General features: G+C 45.8%; 1 protein-coding gene across 1 annotated transcript in view; it reads left to right on the top strand.

The window, feature by feature from the left end:
- The window catches only part of LOC130177603 (titin-like), a 174,918-nt gene that overhangs the window by 147,208 nt on the left and 15,307 nt on the right, over window positions 1-12,403 (top strand). Inside the window, exons 199-218 of the mRNA XM_056389497.1 lie at window positions 62-358; window positions 504-1,091; window positions 1,241-1,543; window positions 1,678-1,974; window positions 2,071-2,358; window positions 2,503-2,808; window positions 2,995-3,297; window positions 3,381-3,686; window positions 3,808-5,571; window positions 5,738-6,031; window positions 6,292-6,576; window positions 6,681-6,980; window positions 7,114-9,180; window positions 9,384-9,686; window positions 9,782-10,087; window positions 10,339-10,629; window positions 10,748-11,047; window positions 11,169-11,474; window positions 11,569-11,871; window positions 12,045-12,326. Of these exons, the coding sequence (XP_056245472.1) occupies window positions 62-358; window positions 504-1,091; window positions 1,241-1,543; window positions 1,678-1,974; window positions 2,071-2,358; window positions 2,503-2,808; window positions 2,995-3,297; window positions 3,381-3,686; window positions 3,808-5,571; window positions 5,738-6,031; window positions 6,292-6,576; window positions 6,681-6,980; window positions 7,114-9,180; window positions 9,384-9,686; window positions 9,782-10,087; window positions 10,339-10,629; window positions 10,748-11,047; window positions 11,169-11,474; window positions 11,569-11,871; window positions 12,045-12,326 (9,489 nt within the window). The remainder of the gene's footprint in view (window positions 1-61; window positions 359-503; window positions 1,092-1,240; window positions 1,544-1,677; window positions 1,975-2,070; window positions 2,359-2,502; window positions 2,809-2,994; window positions 3,298-3,380; window positions 3,687-3,807; window positions 5,572-5,737; window positions 6,032-6,291; window positions 6,577-6,680; window positions 6,981-7,113; window positions 9,181-9,383; window positions 9,687-9,781; window positions 10,088-10,338; window positions 10,630-10,747; window positions 11,048-11,168; window positions 11,475-11,568; window positions 11,872-12,044; window positions 12,327-12,403) is intronic.

Below are 12,403 nucleotides of genomic sequence, written 5' to 3' on the forward strand. Positions count from 1 at the left end.
TTTACACCTTTTATCAATTCAATCAAACATGCTTGATAAAACTTCTCACTGTCTGTTACAGAGGTACCAAGTACACCAATGAAACTTGGAGTTGCAAATGTTACCAAGGACAGTGTTACGATTGCCTGGACAAGACCAGAATACGATGGTGGTAGCAGAGTTAAAGGTTACCTTATTGATGCCCTGGAGAAGGGACAGACCAAGTGGGTGAAGTGTGCCACTGTGAAGACCATGACTCACACCATCAAGAGCCTGAGGGAGGGTGCTGAGTACTTCTTCAGAGTTCGTGCTGAGAACCACGCTGGACTCAGTGAACCCAAGGAGATGATTGTACCTGTTATTGTCAAGGAAATACAAGGTATTATCTCTAGTTTTACTCTTATATTAGTCGATGTATTTCTACAGAAGGATTTGTTTTTGTATCAAATGTAATATAGTGTAAAATACTTTTGAATTTCTATATAATGAACACTGATAACAATCCTGTCTTATTTTTTCAACAGAGGCTCCAGAGTTTGACCTGAAGAACTACCCCAAGAATACAGTTTATGTGAAAGCAGGATCCAACCTGACCTTTGAGATTCCTCTCACTGGCAGGCCAATGCCTAAGGTGACAATGTCCAGGAACAATGTTGTCATCAAGGGATCCAAGAGGCTGCTGACAGAAGTGACACCAGACAGCTTAATCATCACTCTAAATGAAAGCATTTCGAGTGATGCTGGCAAATATGAAGTCACCGCCTCAAATGCAGGAGGTACCACAAAGATCTTCATTATCTTTGTTGTGCTGGACAGACCTGGACCTCCCGTTGGTCCTGTTGAGATTGGAGAAGTCGGTGAGACGACAGTGTGTCTGAAATGGGCTCCCTCAGAGTATGATGGTGGCAGTCCTGTTACCAACTATGTTGTTCTGAAACGTGAAACCAGCACTCCTACGTGGGCAGAGGTGTCAACAAGCATTGCCAGAAGCGCGATCAAGGTGACTAAGCTGACCAAGGGAGAGGAGTATCAGTTCAGAATCAAGGCTCAGAATCGCTATGGTGTCAGCGACTACATTGACAGCAAATCAGTCATGATAAAGCTTCCATACAGTAAGTCAGGCCTTTTGAATACATTCTAATGTAGCTTTCATTATCCTGTTCCCTGAAGGACTGGGGGGTGTCTTATGATGATACAACTTTTGTTTCATGGGTGATGAATTATTTGGAATAAACACTTACATGATTGCTGTCCATTACAGCCATCCCAGGACCTCCATCCACACCATGGGTCAGCTATGTATCTAGAGAGAGCCTGACAGTCTGCTGGAATGAGCCAGTTGCTGATGGTGGAAACCCTGTGATAGGATATCATCTTCAGATGAAGGAGAGGAGCAGCATCCTATGGCAGAAGGTCAATAAGACAGCAATCCCAGGAAACCAGTGGCGAGTTACAAACGTCTGCCCTGGCCTTATCTATGAATTCAAGGTGGCAGCTGAAAATGCGGCCGGTATTGGAAAGATGAGCAAGACCTCTGAGGAGGTGCTTGCTATTGATGCCTGTGGTAAGTGCTTTTAATTTGAATCTCTATATGTAGTTTTAAGGGGACACACAGCCTTAAATAAAATGAGCTGGCACTAAGAATCCTCTTTACTGGTGTTTCATAAAAATTGCATCTTTCTTACTTTAATGTTACAGAGCCCCCAGCAAGCATCCGTGTCACAGAAGTCACCAAGAACTCCATCAGTCTGGCCTGGCAGAGGCCTCCATATGATGGTGGCAGCAAGATTACCGGCTACAGTGTGGAGAGGAGAGAAGCTCCCAATGGGAGATGGGTGAAGGCCAACTTTACAAACATCGTTGAAATGGGCTTCACTGTATCCGGACTGACCCAGGATGAGTCTTATGAATTCAGAGTATATGCCAAGAATGCTGTTGGGTCTGTCAGCAATCCGTCTCTCATTGTTGGCCCAGTCACTTGTATCGACGCATGTGGTGAGTTTTTGATTTATATCTATGGTTACTTTTGTTGTTTATTTTTATTGGATTTATTTAAATACCTTACTCATATTAATATCTTATGTCCCACAGGTGCCCCAGCCATTGACCTTCCACCAGAGTATCTGGATGTGGTTCAGTACAAGGCCGGAGTGTCGGTTAAACTCAGAGTTGGAATCATTGCCAAGCCTCTGCCAACCATTGAGTGGTTCAAGAATGGAAAGGAGCTGGTGGCATCTTCTACTGTGTCAGTTGAAAATTCCACAGACTCTTCTGCTGTTCTGATCAAGGATGCAACTCGCCTTGATACAGGCTCATATGAGATCAAGATCAAAAATGTTTTCGGATCAGCATCTGCAACCATCAGGATTGAAATCCTGGGTATGCAGAAATTTATGATTCACACTTTACACAATTCTGAATTCCTTCTCAGTTTGAATTGAGGACCTCTTATTTTATGCAACTTACATCATCTCTGTTTTTTATGTTCATATGCTCTTCCTTTTCTTTGTTACCTCCCCTTAGACAAACCCGGACCCCCAGCTGGCATCATTAACTTCAACCTCATCACAGCAGATAAGATGATCTTCTGCTGGGAGCCTGTGCCTGAGTCTGATCAGGGAGGTTCCAAAGTGACCCATTACATTGTTGAGCGGCGTGAAACCAGCCGAGTGGTCTGGTCGACAGTTTCAGACAAGCATGAGCAAACACACGTCACTGTCGGCAAGCTGGTGCGTGGAAATGAATATGTGTTCCGCGTCGTGGGTGTTAATAAGTTTGGAGTTGGAGAACCACTGGAGTCAGAGCCTGTCATCGCTAAGAATGCCTTTGGTAAGCTTTGTGGCTGTGGAGTGCTGAATATAATGGTAAAAGTGAATAAGTCATATTGAGTGACATGAAGGTTGGTCATTTCTTGCTTAGTGAACATCATATGGGTTTTCTTAAATTTTAACACGATTGTTCGCCTTTATTTTGACATTTTCATTTCCTTAACATATTTGTTGTCCATTTGTATAGTAACTCCTGGCCAGCCTCATACTCCTGAGGTGAACATCATCACCAAGTCCACCATGGTGGTAGAATGGGACAAACCAGGTGTAGATGGAGGTAGCGCAGTGACTGGCTACTACCTGGAGAGACGTGACAAGAAGAGCTTGCGCTGGATCAGGGTTTACAAAGACCCTATCACTGACATCAAACAGACTGTCTACCACCTGACAGAAGGAAATGAGTACCAATATCGCATCTGTGCCATTAACAAGGCTGGAGAGGGGCCGTTCTCCGATGCATCAGACTACTACAAGGCTGCTGACCCAGTTGGTAAGTTGTCTAACAACACAGATTTCCCCCAAAAAACAAACCAGATAAATGTACAGCTCCACTAATAGATATTTTATCCACAGACCCACCAGATGAGCCTTGCAAGCTGAAAGTGGTTGACTCCACCAAGACATCCATCACCTTGGGTTGGTCCAAGCCAGAATGGGATGGAGGCAGTGAGGTCACCAGCTACATGTTGGAGAAGCTTGTTGAGGGAGAGACAGAATGGGCTATGATTACCTCCAAGGGAGAGGTCAAGTCAACAGAGTACACAGTTCATGACTTAAAACCAGATGTCAACTACTTCTTCAGAGTTTCTGCTGTGAATTGTGCTGGCCGTGGAGAGCCTCTGGAGATGACTGAACCTGTACAGGCTAAGGATATCTTGGGTAAATTTGTCACTCATATTGAAAATATGTGTGATGACAACACTATGTCTTGTTTTGTTCTTATCTGCCTCACATATAGCAGCCCCTTTGTGACCATGAATATTTTTCTTGATTTTCACAGAGGAGGCCCAGATTGACTCAGATGTGGCCATGAGAACTCACTACATTGTGAAAGCTGGCAAGGATGTGGAGCTTTCTGTTCCTCTGAAGGGCAGACCTGCTCCCACTGCTTCGTGGAGCAAGGGAGAGGAATGCATTGATCGCAATCCCAAATATGAGTTCCACCACTCAGACACAACCACAGTCCTTGTTATGCGTGAAGTGACCAGGCTGGACACTGGAAAGTACACAGTCAAGATAGAGAATGGTGTGGGAGAGCCCAAGACACTGACCCTGTCTGTGAAAGTACAGGACACCCCAGCTCAGTGCAGAAACCTGGTCCTTAAGGACGTGACCCGTGGAAAGGTGACTCTCTGCTGGGAGCCTCCACTCGTTGACGGTGGTGCTGAGATCACAAACTACATTGTTGAGAAGAGGGACTCCTCCAAGAGATCCTATTCTGCAGTGACAAGCAAATGCACAGACACAACATTCACCATTGAAGATCTCTCTGAGAAGACATCCTTCTTCTTCCGTGTGTTAGCGGAGAATGAGAATGGTGTTGGGGATCCATGTGACACACTTGAGCCTGTGAAGGCCACAGAGACTCCAGGACCAGCCAAGGAGGTCTCTATGAAGGATTCATCAAAGACATCTGTTACTCTGCAGTGGCTGAAGCCTGATTATGATGGTGGCAGCATCATCTCTGACTACGTCATTGAGAAGAAGCTTAAGGATGAGGAATGGTCTCTGGGAGGAACCAGCAGACAATGTGAGTTTGAGGTCAAGAAACTCAAGGAGCACTCCAACATGTTCTTCAGAGTTGCCGCCAGGAATGAGAAGGGACAGGGCGACTTTGTTGAGATTGGGCCTATCAAAGTCATTGACTACATAATCACACCTGAAGCATGCCTTGCAGAGTACCCAGATGGCAGCATCAGTGTTCGCCTGGGTCACAATGTGCACATCGAGCTGCCATATAAAGGCAAACCTAGACCTGCTATTCTGTGGCTGAAGGACAACCTGCCCCTTAAGGAGAGTGACCAAATACGCTTCAAGAAGACAGAGAACAAAGCAACTCTGATGATTAAGAACGTGAAGAAGGAGAATGAGGGTAAATACACCCTGACCCTTGACAATACGGTCAACAGGAGATCCTTCCACATCCACGTCATCACACTTGGACCACCCTCAAAACCTGTTGGACCAATCCGACTGGATGAAGTGAGAGCTGAGAGCATCATGATCTCCTGGGATGAACCCAATGATGATGGCGGTGGGAATATCACCTGCTACACTGTGGAGAAGCGTGACACCTCCCAGACTGCCTGGAAGATGGCCTGCTCCAGTGTAGAGGACACTCAGTTCAAGGTCCCCAACCTGATCAAGGGTGTACAGTACCAGTTCAGAGTGTGTGCTGAGAACAGATATGGTGCCAGTGAGCCTCTGATCTCACAGATGGTCATTGCCAAGCACCAGTTCAGGCCTCCAGGCCCACCGGGCAAGCCTGTTGTGTACAACATCACCAACGATGGCATGACCATCCAGTGGGAGCAGCCCATCTATGACGGTGGCACCCCCATTCAGGGCTTCCATGTGGAGAAGAAGGAAAAGAACAGCATCATGTGGCAAAAGGTGAACACTATGCTGGTCAAAGAAACAGAGTACAGGATTTTGGAACTCATTGAAGGCCTTGAGTACTCCTTCAGAGTCTACGCCCAGAATGATGCTGGCTTCAGCCGAATGAGTGATGAGAGCAAGCCAACCATGGCTGTCAGTCCTGTTGGTGAGTGCAGAGTTCAGACAATGATATTATTCTCTTTGCTTACACTTCAAACACACAGCATATTTATACTGAGTTTATCATTTCAGTTATAAAACCTGACTATGATGTAGTATTAGTGAAAGCACTTTGACAAAGATAAGTTAAAGATGTATGTCATGTCTTTCAGATCCTCCTGGCCAGCCTGACTACACTGATGTGACTAGTGACTCAGTGACACTGAAATGGGATGCACCCAAGCGTGACGGTGGTAGCAAGATTACTGGCTACAACATTGAGAAACGCCAAGGACATGGCCGCTGGTTCAAGGCCAACTTGACCGACGTACATGAGTGCCAGCACACTGTCACTGGGTTGGCAACAAATGAACGCTATGAGTTCAGAGTCATCGCCAGAAATGCCATTGGTGTTGTCAGTCCTCCATCCAACTCATCTGGCTTGATTGTAGTCAGAAGTGAGAATGGTGAGTAATGACAGGACAGTAAGCCTAGAGGGTTGTAATATTAATTACAATATTATAAAATTATTATTATATTATTATTATTAAATCTCAGGACTGATAGGTAAATAATGAAGTTGATGAACATTGCTTTTGTTGCCGTTTAGTAACTGCTCACTGGCTAAAAGTAAAAGGCAGTGTAAACCAGCTTGGCTTTCTGAAAATTACATTGTTAAAACTCAATAATGCTAAACACTAATACCTCACATTTTTTTCAAAACCAGCTACTCCAAATATTGAGTTTGGCCCAGAGTACTTTGAGGGTTTGACAGTCAAGGCAGGAGACAACATCAGGCTGAAGGTAACCATCACTGGACGCCCAGTTCCGAAGGTCGTCTGGTACAGAGATGGTGTGGAAGTTACCAAAAAGATGATGGACATTATCAACGTAGCTGGATCCAGCACCTTGTTTGTCAGGGACGCTGACAGAACACACCGTGGCCTCTACACTGTGGAGGCTACCAATGGATCTGGAAGCAAGAAAGAGAACATCCTTGTTCAAGTCCAAGGTATTAAGTTTAGACATGTTTCTCTTTATATTACAGTACATTTTTTTACACCATATTTAAATGTTTATGTTTTAACATCATTCTCCTACACCTACGTTATACAGACACACCTGGGGAGCCAGTGGGACCCATCATTTTCAGTAGCATCTCAGAGGGCAAGTGCACTCTGTCTTGGAGCCCACCAGAGAACGACGGCTGCTCCGAGATTTCACATTATATAATTGAGAAGCGTGAGACTGCCAAGATCTCCTGGGCCTTGGTGTGTGATGAATGTAAGGAGTGCACTTTCAATGCAACCAAGCTCATCAAGACCAATGAGTACCAGTTCAGGGTCTCTGCTGTTAACAAGTTTGGAGTTGGCAGACCTTTGGAATCCACTCCCATCATTGCACAGATGCAATACAGTAAGTGGAAAAATGGCTTTATATTTAATATTTCAGACAAAAGAAATTTTGATTTTGATTTCTTGTTTGATTTCTTATCTATTTTTGGTCAATACAAACATTGCACTTATCTACCTAAATTGTTTCCCCCCAGCTACTCCTGATGCTCCAGGTACTCCTGATGCCACTGAGGTGACAGGAGAGAGCATCACCTTGTCCTGGGCTCCTCCAACATCTGATGGAGGAAACCCCATTCAGTACTACATCATAGAAAAACGAGAAAAGAAGACTGTCCGGTTCTACAAGGTGATTACCAAGAAGCCCATTGTTGAATGTGCTCACAAGGTGCTTCACCTGACAGAAGATATGGAATATGAGTTCCGTGTCATGGCCGTGAATGATGCTGGTGTCGGAGCCCCCAGCAACATCTCTATGCCTATCAAAGCTGCCGAACCAAAGGATATTCCCTGTGCTCCATCTGTGGTCTGTGTATCTGACTCGACCAATACATCCATCAGTCTGGAATGGAGCAGGCCTGCAGATGATGGAGGCATGGACATCCTGGGCTACATTATCGAGATGGTGAAGGGAGAAGAAACCGAATGGAAGAGAGTAAACGAGGAGCTGGTGGCAGAAACACATTATGTGGCAGCTGGTCTAGAGACAGGAGCTGAGTACAAGTTCCGTATCGCAGGTGTCAATCATGTGGGCAGAGGCGATGAAAAGGAGACTCCAGAACCTACTCAGGCTGTAGATAGGCTAACACCACCACAGGTGGATATTGACGCCACCTTCAAGCAGACACACATTGTCAAGGCTGGAGGTTCAGTGTGCCTGGGCATCAATTTCAGAGGAAAACCCATTCCCACTGCCACCTGGATAAAAGAGGAAGGAGAGCTTGGTGTTATGACAGAGATCATAACCACAGATGGCTACAGTTCTCTATGTATTGAAAACTGCTCTAGAACTGATACAGGTAAATACACTGTTAACCTGGAGAATGCCAGTGGCAGCAAGGCCATTACATTCACTGTAAAGGTGATGGACGCTCCTGGAGCTCCACAGGATGTTGCCTTCATGGAGGTATCCAGAGGCACGGTGACACTTACCTGGAAGCCTCCTCTCAATGACGGTGGTGCCCGAATCCATCACTATATTGTTGAGAGGCGTGAGGCTAGCCGCCGCACTTGGCAGCAGTCTGGTGGCAAGTGCACACAGCACATCCTGAGGATCCAGGACCTGCTTGAGGGAGTGCCATACTTCTTCAGAGTCTCAGCCGAGAACCAACATGGTATCGGTGAAGCATTTGAACTGACAGAGCCTGTTATTGCCACTGCAGAGCCAGCATCTCCAAAGAGAATGGACATCCTGGACACCACAGACAGCTCTGTGTTACTGGGCTGGCTGAAACCTGAGCATGATGGTGGCAGCCGCATCCAATGCTATGTCATTGAGGCAAAGCCAAAGGGTACAGACAAATGGGTTGTGGTTGGCAACACTAAGAATCTCACTTATGCGGTTGAAAAGCTCAACAAGGGTGATGAATATGACTTCCGTGTGAAGGCTAAGAATGAAGCCGGCTACAGCAAGCCCAGAGAGACTCTGGCTCCTGTGCTGGTCAAGGAGCCTCACATTGAACCTGCTGCTGACCTCAGTGATATCACCAACCAGCTGATCACATGCAGGTCTGGCAGCATCTTCACCATTGAGGTTCCCATCAGTGGTAGACCTGCTCCTAAAGTCACCTGGAAGCTGGAGGAGATGAGGCTGAAGAGCTCAGACAGAGTCTCCATCAAAGTAACTAAGGACAGAACCAGCATCTCAGTCAAGGAGGCCATGAGAGGAGACGGTGGTAAATACTACCTGACTCTGGAGAATGTGGCAGGAACCAAGACCTTCACTGTTGAAGTTAATGTAACAGGTAGACCTAGTCCGCCAACTGGACCCATTGAAATCTCATCCATCACATCAGAGTCCTGCGTCGTTAACTGGCAACCACCAGAGGATGATGGTGGCACTGACATCACCAACTACATCGTAGAGAAGCGTGAGTCCGGTTCCACAGCCTGGCAGCTGATCAATTCCAGCGTAAAGCGCACAACTCTCCACGTTAGTCACCTGACCAAGTACATGCAGTACACATTCAGGGTGTCTGCTGAGAATAGATTTGGTGTCAGCAAGTCCACTGAGTCTGAGACTATTGTTGCAGAGCATCCTTTCAGTAAGTACTACTCCGTAACATTTTGACTTCACTACACCTATTGAATAATATTAATATTTTAAAAAAATGCTTAAAAACTGATGTTTTTAAGCATTTCTTAGACTATTCATATAAAAATGCATGCCTTCTATTAAATCAGGCTGTAACTGACTAGGCTGTGCTCAACAAAAAAATTTTAAAAATCTAATTTTTTTTTAATACAGCACCTCCTGGCCCACCAACAAGGCCTTCAGTCTTCAATGTCACTGCTAACACAATGACCCTGAAATGGGAGGAGCCCTACCATGATGGCGGAAGCAAGGTGACAGGCTACTGGATTGAGAAGAAGGAAAGGAACAATATCCTGTGGGTGAGGGAGAATAAGATCCCTTGCTTTGAGTGTTACTACAAGATGGAAGCTCTAGTTGAAGGCCTGGAATACCAGTTCAGGGTTTATGCCATGAACAGTGCTGGGCTGAGCAAAGCCAGCGAGGCTTCCAAGGGAGCAGTTGCTCAAAACCCAGTTGGTGAGTTTTGATACAGTTTAGTATCACACTACTTAGTGTCTTACTTAATATTTCATTGCTCTGTCTCTCACAAACATTTTTGATCTGTTATGTAGATCCACCAAGTAAACCAGAAGTCACAAATGTCACAAGAACCACAGTCTCCCTCAAATGGTCGGCTCCACTGAATGATGGTGGTAGTCCCATTGTGGGCTACATCATCGAGCGTAAGCCGTACACTTTGACTGGTGAGGGCCGCTGGCTCAAGTGTAACTACACCAATGTGACAGACAACTTCTACACCGTCACTGCCCTGGGAGAAGGAGAACCCTATGAGTTTAGAATCATTGCCAAGAATGCCAACCAGGTCTTCAGTATACCCTCAGAGTCTACTGGATCTGTGCAGTGCAAGACCGACTTTGGTAAGAACTTCATCTGTGACTGGGATACAATACATTACAGCATAATTTCACACTTTGGAGTTTTAGATAAATTTTAAATAAAATGACAGTAAGATGAAACTGTCTCATGATTCCTGTTAAATCAGTGTGAACAACGCCATCAGACTTTATCATGTAGATTTCATTGAATGTAAATATATTAGTTTCAGCAAAGGAGTACTGTACTTTCAAGAAATTGTTTCATAACCACGTACTTTCTATCCAATTAACAGAACCTCCAAAAGCCCAGCTGGACAGCAAACTCTTGTCTGAAACTGTGATGGTCAGAGCTGGTTCAGACCTGGTTCTGGATGCTGCAGTAGGAGGCAGGCCTGACCCCAAGGCTTCCTGGTCCAAGGGCAACAGGGAGCTGGAGTTGTGCGAAAAGTACCACCTGCAGTACACTGCCACCAGGGCGATGGCCATCATCAAATTCTGTGACAGAGATGACACAGGAAAGTACATCCTCATGGTTAGGAATGTAAGCGGAACCAAAACTGCTGAGGTCAACGTCAAAGTGCTTGGTAAGAACCTTTTTACTTTTCACCAATTTAATTCAGTACATTTGCAGATTACACTGGAAGCATTCATGTGACGCATTTAGGCAAAGCAACGTACCATGAGTGCATACATTTCTTCCAGATACACCTGGAGTTTGTGAAGGCAGCATTGAGATCAGCAAAATCACTGAAGAGTCATGCACCCTGAGCTGGAAGCCTCCCGTTGAGGATGGTGGCGATGAGGTTGCCCACTACATTGTGGAAAGGCGTGACACCAACAGGCTCAACTGGGTCATCATGCATGCCGAGTGCAAGAAGCTGACCTGCAACATCACCGGCCTTTTTAAGAACACAGAGTACCTGTTCAGAGTCCGGGGAGTCAACAAATATGGAGCCGGAGTCCACCTACAGTCAGCCCCCATGGTCGCCAGAAACACTTTCAGTAAGTCCTTTTGAAAGCATAATTGTTCGTAAAGTATTAAAGTGACTGTGAAAATGAAGCCACAAATTAAATCTTTACAACCTCTAACACTCAACTGCTCTTCCACTTTGTCTTCCTCCAGCTGTGCCAACTCCTCCTGGTACTCCAGAGATCTTGGCATCAGGAAAGGACTTCGCCACCATCGAGTGGCTGAAACCAGAGAGTGATGGTGGCAGCCCGCTGATCCACTACCTGGTGGAGAGGCGTGAGAGAAAGAGTGCCCGCTGGGTGAAGGTGAACAGGGATGGAGCTCATCTGGACACCACACTGAAGGTGTCTGGTTTGACTGAAGGCAACATCTACCAGTTCAGAGTGACAGCCATCAACAAAGCTGGAGAGAGTGAAGTCAGCGAGGTTTCTCTGTATGTCGTCTGCAGAGTGCCAACATGTAAGTCCTGTTTTTTGAAGTATACATAGCTAACATTACATGTAACTGAAGATCTGACTGATGATCTATGGAACTTAACATCCTCTCTTCTCAGGCACCCCTGCTCCTCCTTCTATCCCTCGTATCACCGACACTCATGCAGACAGCATCAGCTTGGCCTGGTCCCGCCCAGTGGAGGATGGAGGAGCTGATGTGATGGGCTACATCCTTGAGATGCAGGAAGCTGGAGCAGAGGAATGGAGCAAGGCCCATGAAAAGACCCTGCGTACTTCAGAGTATGTGGTGACTGGACTTTCTGCAGGCAAGAAATACTGCTTCAGAGTCGCTGGCATCAATATCAATGGTGCAGGAGACTTCAGTGAACCCTGTGCCGAGACTGAGCCAGTGGAGAGAATTGGTAAGTCATCTAGAAAACAAGACAAGAACTTGACATACAAAAATTGCAAACTTTGGTTTCTTCTTCTAATACAGAAAATTTCATTTGCAAGTCTTTCATGATGTGGTAACATTTGAATTCCTGTATCATTAACATGACAAGTTATTTATTAATCATCCCGTCCTCTCACACAGAAACCCCTGACTTTGAGCTCCACGACGACCTAAAAAAGACAATCTGCCTACGTGCTGGTGGCTCCCTCCGCCTATTTGTCAATATCACTGGTCGTCCCACTCCTGCCATCACTTGGAGCAAGCCAGGTGTTGACCTCCACAACAGAGGCTTCATCGAGGTCACCAACACGTCCACCACACTCATCATTGATAAGGTCCACCGCTATGATGCCGGCAAGTACACGCTGGTGGCCGAGAACTCTGCAGGGAAACAGGAAGTCAACATTCTGGTCAAGGTCTATGGTAAGTTGATGTAAATGTCTGCACTTCACAGACACACACTACAGTATACGCTGGTATATACTACACAGGAAAATACT

The sequence above is a fragment of the Seriola aureovittata genome, chromosome 11 (genome assembly GCF_021018895.1).
Source record: "Seriola aureovittata isolate HTS-2021-v1 ecotype China chromosome 11, ASM2101889v1, whole genome shotgun sequence".
In the NCBI taxonomy this organism is placed as follows: Eukaryota; Metazoa; Chordata; class Actinopteri; order Carangiformes; family Carangidae; genus Seriola; species Seriola aureovittata.